This window comes from Haematobia irritans, chromosome 4 (assembly GCF_050003625.1).
Source record: "Haematobia irritans isolate KBUSLIRL chromosome 4, ASM5000362v1, whole genome shotgun sequence".
In the NCBI taxonomy this organism is placed as follows: Eukaryota; Metazoa; Arthropoda; class Insecta; order Diptera; family Muscidae; genus Haematobia; species Haematobia irritans.
The window spans coordinates 201245393-201254751 of NC_134400.1; the positions used below are offsets into that span (position 1 = coordinate 201245393).

Genomic DNA, 9359 nt, shown 5'->3' on the forward strand with positions numbered 1-9359 from the left:
CTTCGGCATAGTTCCTCTTCATAGAAGTATAAAAAATTGTCATGTGTGCAGAGAGCTTGTTAGGAGAATTTGAAGTTTTCAAGGGTATAATAATTTCAATATAAAAATGATAAATTTGATAAAGAAGAAGATAAAATTATTCCAGAAGCTAATTCATAATTGATGTACCAATTCTGCTAGATTCCCATATCTGGGGCATAGTCCTCTTCATAGAAATATAAAAAATTGTCATGTGTGCAGAGAGTTTGTTACGAGAATTTAAAGTTTTCAAGGGTATAATAATTTCAATATAAAAATGATTAATTTGAATCTATAGTGCATCAAGATTCCAGAAGTCCTGAAGCTAATTCATAATTGATGCACCAATTCTGTTTGATTCCCATATCTTGGGCATAGTTTCTCTTTATAGAAGTATAAAAAATCATCATGTGTGCAGAGTGCTTGTTAGGAGAATTTGAAGTTTTCAAGGGTATAATAATTTCAATATAAAAATGATTAATTTGAATCTATAGTGCATCAAGATTCCAGAAGTCCTGAAGCTAATTCATAATTGATGTACCAATTCTGTTTGATTCCCATATCTTGGGCATAGTTTCTCTTTATAGAAGTATAAAAAATCATCATGTGTGCAGAGTGCTTGTTAGGAGAATTTGAAGTTTTCAAGGGTATAATAATTACAATATAAAAATGATTAATTTGAATCTATAGTGCATCAAGATTCCAGAAGTCCTGAAGCTAATTCATAATTGGTGTACCAATTCTGCTAGATTCCCATATCTGGGGCATAGTTCCTCTTCATAGAAGTATAAAAAATTATCATGTGTGCAGAGAGTTTGTTAGGAGAATTTGAAGTTTTCAAGGGTATAATAATTTCAATATAAAAATGATAAATTTGATAAAGAAGAAGATAAAATTATTCCTGAAGCTAATTTATAATTGATGTACCAATTCTGCTAAATTCCCATATCTGGGGCATAGTTCCTCTTCATAGAAATATAAAAAATTGTCATGTGTGCAGAGAGTTTGTTAGCAGAATTTTAAGTTTTCATAGATATAACTTCAATAAATATGACTGATTTGAAGGCGCCCAAGAAGTCTATTAATAAATAAATTTCTAATTATTATATTATCTATAGTGCATCGAGATGAAGGTATTCCTGAAGCCTACTCATAATTGATATACTGATTCTGTTAGATACCCACGTCCTGGGCATAGTTTCTCTTCATAGATACATACAATATTGTCATGTGTGCAGAGACTTTGTTAGCAGTATTTGAAGTTTTCATGGGTATAACTTTAATAAAAATTACTAATTTGAAGGCGTCCAAGAAGTTTATAAATAAAATGTAGGTCAGATGGTATTGCAAATGGGCCATACCGGACCTTTTTTACGTATAGCCCCCATATATACCGATCCCCAGATTTGACTTACGGAGCCTCTTAGAGAAGCAAATTTCATCCGATCCGGTTAAAATTTGGTACGTGGTGTTAATATATGGTCTCTAACAACCGTGCAAAAATTGGTCCATATCGGTCCATAATTATACATGTAGCCCCCATATAAACCGACCCCCAGATTTGACTTGCGGAGCCTCTTACAGATACAAATTTCATTCGATCCGGTTGAAATTTAGTACGTGGTGTTAGTATATGGTCTCTAACAACCATTGGTCCATATCGGTCTATAGTTATATATAGCCGATCCCCATTCACACAAAATTTCGTCCATATTGCCAAAAATAAACTACCAACATTTTTTTTTATAGAAAATTTTGTCAACATTTTATTTCTATAGAAAATTTTGTCAAAATTTTATTTCCATAGAAAATTTTTTCAAAATTTTATTTCTATAAAAAATGTTGTCAAAATTTTATTTCTATAGAAAATTTTGTAGAAATTTTATTTCTATAGCAAATTTTTGCCGAAATTTTATTTCTATAGAAAATTTTGTCAAAATTTTATTTCTATAGAAAATTTTGTCAAAATTTTATTTTTATAGAAAATTTTGAATTATATACGTATGTAATCGGCCTTTTTTGTGTAATATATACCCGTATGGACTAACTTACAATTTAGAAGACGGTGTTAAGAAATTTTAAGATACTTTGCCATCGACAAAAGTTACCGCAACCCAAGTAATTCGATTGTGGATGACAGTCTGTAGTAGAAGTTTCTACGCAATCCATGGTGGAGGGTACATAAGATTCGGCCTGGCCGTATATACTTGTTAAAATTTCACGTCTTTGGCTATGATATCTCAATATGGTATTATGCTATAATGATTCCTGAAACTCTAAATGAATTGCCGTAATTATTTCATTAGATGGGTTTGCTATAAAACTAATCCCCTGCATAGAGTAAGACATTATGACGACGATTACTTAGCACTTTGTAACTATGATTCCTGAAAGCCTGGAAGAATTGATGCAGGGATTCCATTAGTAACTGCGGTTTCCTATAAAGCTTAGCTATTGAAAAATCTTTATCATGATAATGTGTGCACATTAGCAAATAAAATGAACATGCATTATTGTGTTGGACTTTATAAACATATATTTTATTCCCCTCTTATGTTAAACTAGCTTAAAAAGCAAAGTGATGAAAAACATTCAAACTATACATAACTCAAACTGATTACTGAGCACTTTGTAACGATGATTCCTGAAACTTTGGACGAATTGATGCAGAGATTTTAGTAGTGATTGTGAATTGCTATAAAGCTAAGCTATTAAAAAATCTTCATCATGATAATGTGTGCAACTTAGTTAACAAATTGAACATGCATTATTATGTTGGACTCTATAAACGTATATTTTATTCCCTTCATATGTTTAACTAGTTTAAAAAGCAAACTAACGGAAAACATTCAAACTATATATAACTCAAACTATTAGTGAGATTAGTTGAACTATGATTCCTGTAACTTTGGACGAATTGATGCAGAGATTTTACTAGCGATTGTGGTTTGCTATAAAGCTAGGCTATTGAAAAATCTTCATTGTGAGAATGTGTGCGCAAAAGTATACAAAATTTAAGTTACATCACAACAGCTAAAAACTACTGCCTTACGATCAGTATCTCTTTATAAAAAACCACTTAACTAAAAAATAATAAATTCAATAGGATTTGACTATTCCTGAATCCTGAGATTATTCCTGAATTCTTAGGAGAATTGATATGGGACTTCTAGTGGAAATTCCAAATATCTGTAGGGACATACTTTCTAGAAACACAATTCATTGATGCACCAAAGTGTTCAAGAAATAGTGCAATATTTGTACAGACTTAGATGTTACATAGAAAAATATTTTAATGGTGAGTCAGTTTTACTTTGCTGACTTGAAACTTTAATTTTTAAAATATTATTTTGATTTCAAAATATTTTTCCATTCCCAACTCTCAGTGTTTCTTCTTTCAATAAAGCGGAAATTCATTTAAAATTTTAAGTCCTTCACCGAAAAATTATGCAATCATATATTTATTTTGGAATGGCAAAAAGAGTTGATTCTAATAGCTGATATACCGGAAACCTTTGGTCATTTCGTTTTGAGAAACATTTTCGTAAAACTTATTAGTATTACTTAAAAACAATTGCATATTGTGTTAATGTATGTGCATTTTATATTAATGTCCTTTGTCTTCTCATTGTGTTTTTTTTTTACAGGCAAAAATGATTGAAAGCGGACATCCTTGGATGGCTGGGGCTACAACGTCTTCAGTAACAGGTAAGTTAAATTGCTTTGAATTGTATTGTGTCTATTTATGGAGGGGCCAAAAAGGATTTGCATGCAAATGGATTATTGTAATCATTTATTTTGTCTTCGAAGGCGCAAAAACTAGACGAAGACATTTCAGTGCTTACAAAAAAAACCTAAAAATAAAAAATCCTTCATTTTATGGTTCCTGGAATTTGTTTTAACGTTTTGTTTTTTTGTTTTGTTTTTTATCTGCATACCCCTTCCGTATGGTAACCCAAACGTTTCCTATTTCCGTTTTCATTTCTTTTCCGGTTACGTTCTTCTTCTTCGTCTTCTTCACCCAATGACCAGCAGATAGTTACCAATATCAATTGCAATCCATGTGGCAAAAATGTTGGAATACTAATCAGCAAAACCTTGTGCAACAATTGAGATTTCGTGAGCGTGGCCCATTAAAATCCTGGCGTCCGGAGGCCATGGCCGAAGCCATATTCAGTGTTCTCAAGGAGGGTCTCTCATTATCACAGGCAGCACGCAAATATGATATTCCCTATCCGACATTTGTTTTGTATGCCAATCGGGTACATAATATGTTGGGTCCCTCATTGGATGGTGGTACAGATCCTAGACCGAAGGCACGTGGTAGACCTCAACGTATATTATTGGGTATGTGGCCAGAGGAATTAATACGTTCGGTGATCAAAGCTGTGGTCTTTAGGGATTATCGTGAAATTAAGGATGATATGGGTCTAACGTTTGCTAATGGACAAGCTCATGCGGTAAGTAGTCAGAATTATCATATTGTATACTATTGAATTTTTATTTGAATTCGGTTTGAAAATTAGTGGAATTCAAATTGAATTTAATTTGAATTCAATTTGAATTTAATTTGTATACAATTTGAATTTAATTTGAATTTAATTTTAATTTATTTTGAATTTAATTTGAATTCAATTTGAATTTAATTTGAATTTAATTTGAATTTAATTTGAATTTAATTTGAATTCAATTTGAATCTAGTTTGTTTGAAATTTGAATTTTGTTTGAATATGATTTGAATTTAATTTGAATTCTTCATTATTTGAATTTGGTTTTTTTTCAATGGTAGTTGTATTCAATTTTAAATTAGTTTGAAAAAAATTAAATAAATTGAATCTAATATGATTTTTAATTTGAATTCGATTTGATTTCAAATTGAATATAATTTGAATATAATTATCTGTGTATCATATATACGATTTAAATTTTCATTTCAATTCGTTTCAAAAGTTAGTTGACCTAGTTGATTTAATTTGAATTCTGTTCGAATATAATTTGAATTTAGTTTGAATTTTATTTGAATACTAATTTAATATAATTTGTTTACTTAATGTTCCTATATATTCTACAATTCTTCATTATTTGAATTTGGTTTCTTTCAATGGTAGTTGTATTCAATTTTAAATTAGTTTGAAAAAGTTTAAATAAATTTAATCTAATATAGTTTTTAATTTGAATTCGATTTGATATCAAATTGAATATAATTTGAATTTAATTTTCAACTGGAAACATGTATTTATATGTTTATATATTTTTTCTGTGTATCATATATATGATTTAAATTTTCATTTCAATTCGTTTCAAAAGTTAGTTGACCTAGTTGATTTAATTTGAATTCTGTTCGAATATAATTTGAATTTAGTTTGAATTTTATTTGAATACTAATTTAATTTAATTTAATTTGTTTACTTAATGTCCCTATATATTCTACAATTCTTCATTATTTGAATTTGGTTTCTTTCAATGGTAGTTGTATTCAATTTTAAATTAGTTTGAAAAAGTTTAAATAAATTGAATCTAATATGATTTTTAATTTGAACTCGATTTGATATCAAATTGAATATAATTTTCAATTGCAAACATTTATTTATATGTTTATATATTTTTTCTGTGTATCATATATACTATTGAAATTTTCATTTCAATTCGTTTGTAATGTTAGTTGATTTAATTTGAATTCTGTTTAAATATAATTTGAATTTAGTTTGAATTTTATTAGAATTTTGTTGGAATTTTATTTGATTACTAATTTAATTTCATTTCAATTTGTGTAATTAATGTCCCTATATATTCTACAATTCATTATGTGTATTTTCATTTGAATTCGGTTCAATTGCTAGCTACCTTCTATTTGAATTTAGTTTGAATATAATTCAAATGTTAATATGAATTTAATGTTATATGATTATAAATTATGAATTAGATTTGAAATCAAATTGAATATAATTTGAATTTATCATAATTTTTATTCTAAATCTCCCTACATGCTCTCTATTGTTCCTCATTATTTCCAACATTTTTTTTCTTCTGTCTCCTTTTGTCTTCTAGGCCTCCATGTATGGCAATTCCCCTGGATCCGGAGCTACTTCCTCGGTCAATGGTTATCATAGTGCAGCCAAATTGGCGGCTCAATCGTCATCTTTGGGCCATCAGGAATCACCAAGTCCCCTCTCATCGATGACGGAAAATTTACGCCGCCAAATTATGTCGCAACAGCAACAATCGCCTCTTAATCAATCGCTAAATATCTACAAAGCTCCAGCCTATGTTCAACGGTCCGAAATCGAAGATACCCTAAGCAATAAACAACATGTCTCTTCCGCCTCTCTAGCACCAGCGGGACCAAATGAGCGTCGAGGCTCTGAGAATTTACCCGATTTAAGTGCTTTAGGTTTAATGGGTCTTCCAGGGTTGAATGTCATACCCACGGGTAGTGGTGGAGCGGCAGCAAATGCCAATGTGCGTAACAATCACCTACATTCAAATGCGGCAGCCTATAATCGTGATATGGAACGTGAAAGAGAACGAGAACGTAATCGTGAAAGGGAACGTGAACACAGAGAGAGGGAAAGGGAGCGGGAACGTGATCGCGAAAGAGACCAAACAATGCAGTCACGTCAATTTGTCAATCAATCACGGGGTTCGGCCGATATGCAAAAACCCAGTGGCACAGCTTCACCCTATCCCCATTCCCATATGAAGAGCAAAGACCCCCTTAGCAATTATGCCTATAGTAAACGGTTTTTGGATAATTTACCACCAGGCATAGATTTTGAGGCTATCGCCAATGGTCTATTACAAAAGACGGCGGCCAATAAAAGTCCCAGGTTTGAGGATTTCTTTCCGGGTCCCGATATGAGTGAATTAATAGCAAATGCTGAAGCAGCAGCTGCCAGTGCCCCATTTCCTGCCCAACGTGAATATAATTTAATGAAAATTAAATTGGAACAACAGCCCACAGAGGTTCAGCATGAAGATTAAACTAAGGATAGATTTATGGAGAGGATTTTTGAAACAAAAATCCCAATCCTGGAATTTTGTATAGGAAGAAGTTCAATGGCGAGATGAAGAAGAAAATTTCGTTTTTTTTTGTTATTTAAAATTACAAAAAAAAAAAAACACACACACACAAAACCTTTATGACTGCTACTTATAAATAGATGTAAACATATTATACTACATTTAGACATTAGGGTGGGTCATAATTTTTATTAAAATAAAAAAAAATATAATTTTTATATTAAAAAAAAAATGGTAAAAATATGTAAGACCCAAGTATTATAAAAAAATTATGCTGCTAAATATACGTCCCCTTAGTTTAAAGAATATGATGAACCCACCCTAATATACATTGCTTTTTATAGGCATAGATCTAAACCCAACGTTATTAGCTATTAAGATTTTAGTTATTACATTACACATTTACACAAAAACTATATGTACTACTTTTGGGAGCCTCCCCCTCACATCAACCCCTCTAAAAATCTTGCCCTCTATTCCCATATATATATATATATATATATTTTTTTAAAATTCTTGTTTGTGTGTATATATGTATACTTCATGGGTGTGATTCATTTTCCATACAAGTTTTATTGATTTTAATTATTTTTCTATTAATTACCGTCATAAATAGCGTATTTGTTTTTTTTTCTTAACATATGATTTATTTTGATCTTATTACCTTTTATTATTACTTATTTATATACGTATCTATATATATTATAATTATTTTGAATTAATTTCATGTATTAATTAACATTCAGTTTAGATTTCGCATGGCATTTTAATTCCGGGTATAATTAATGAGTTGGTACTGGTACAACCCGGGGGGAAATGAAAATGACAAATCGTATTACAAATAAATATGAAAAATATGAAAAATACTAACTAAAAATCTAGGTCATGTAAGTGATAATACAATAAAAAATTAATTGAATATTAAAATAAAAAAATAATACGTATAATAAAAACAAAAAACAATATTAATTTTGGGATACATTTTTTATACCAAACACTATTTTTTTTTCTGGATTCAAACACGAAATTTATTGATTCAATTAATCACAAAAACGATACAATCACAAAAAATCACAGTTTTAAGTGGTTATAATAAAAAAACTTGATTAAAAAAATTGATTTCATGAGCAAATTTCAATTCATTTTTTAATTGATTCAATTAATCAATGTTAATTGTAAAATAAAAAAAAATTGATTAAAAAAATTGATTTCATGAGCAAATCTCAATTCATTTTTTAATTGATTCAATTAATCAATGGTAATTGTAAAACTCCATATTTTTTTGTTTTAAATAAAAACATAACTATTACTATTACTTTCTAAAGGGACGTTGTGTTTTTAGTTTGATTCAAAGTTTGTTTGTTTGAAATAAATTTTTAATTAAAAACTAAATAAAAGATTTTTTTTAATTAAAAACTAAATAAAAAAAGAAAAATAAAATAAATTTTCAATTAAATTAAATAAAATATTTATTTTTAAATTAAAAACTTAAAAAAAATATTTCTATAGAAAATTTTGTCACAATTTTATTTCTATTAAAAATTTTGCCGAAATTTTATTTCTATGGAAAATTTTGTCAAAATTTTATTTTTATGGAAAATTTTGTAAAACTTTTATTTCCGCTAATTAAAAATTAAATATGTTTTTTTAAATTAAAAGTTTAAATAAAATAAATAAAATTAATTTTTAATAAATAATTACATAAAATAAATTTTTTAATTAAAAATAAAATAAAATAATTTTTTGACTAAATTTCCATCGCCTTTTTTTAACTCACTTAATCGTCCGAGTATTATTAAAAAGTTAATTGTATCAATTAATTTATTAATTTAAATGATACGACACAGAAAAAATATTTCCAATTAAACAGTTGATTGAAGTTGAACATTTTTTAAATTGATAAATTAATTGATACAATTAACTTTTTAATAAAACTCGGACGATTAAGTGAGTTAAAAAAAGGCGATGGAAATTTAGTCAAAAAGTTATTTTATTTTTAATTAAAAATTTATTTTATGTAATTATTAATTAAAAATTAATTTTATTTATTTTATTTAATTTTTAATTTAAAAAAAAATATTTAATTTTTAATTAGTGGATATAAAAGTTTTACAAAATTTTCCATAACATTTTTCAAAAAAAAAAACAAGTATATACGGCCGTAAGTTCGGCCAGGCCGAAGTTTATGTACCCTCCACCATGGATTGCGTAGAAACTTCTACTGAAGACTGTCATCCACAATCGAATTACTTGGGTTGCGGTAACACTTGCCGATGGCAAGGTATCTTAAAACTTCCTAACACCGTAATATATACCACATA

At 28.5% G+C, this 9359-nt stretch overlaps 1 protein-coding gene across 2 annotated transcripts in view; it reads left to right on the plus strand.

Annotated features, from left to right (window-relative positions):
- The window catches only part of bab2 (bric a brac 2), a 174855-nt gene extending 166848 nt beyond the window's left edge, over positions 1-8007 (plus strand). Inside the window, exons 3-5 of one of the 2 annotated variants that reach the window (XM_075303876.1) lie at positions 3666-3726; positions 4051-4478; positions 6067-8007. In XM_075303876.1, coding sequence (XP_075159991.1) covers positions 3666-3726; positions 4051-4478; positions 6067-6999 — 1422 coding nt within the window. In that variant the 3' untranslated portion in view covers positions 7000-8007. The remainder of the gene's footprint in view (positions 1-3665; positions 3727-4050; positions 4479-6066) is intronic. The other variant, XM_075303877.1, reaches the window with a different exon arrangement.
- Positions 8008-9359: the final 1352 nt, after the last annotated feature.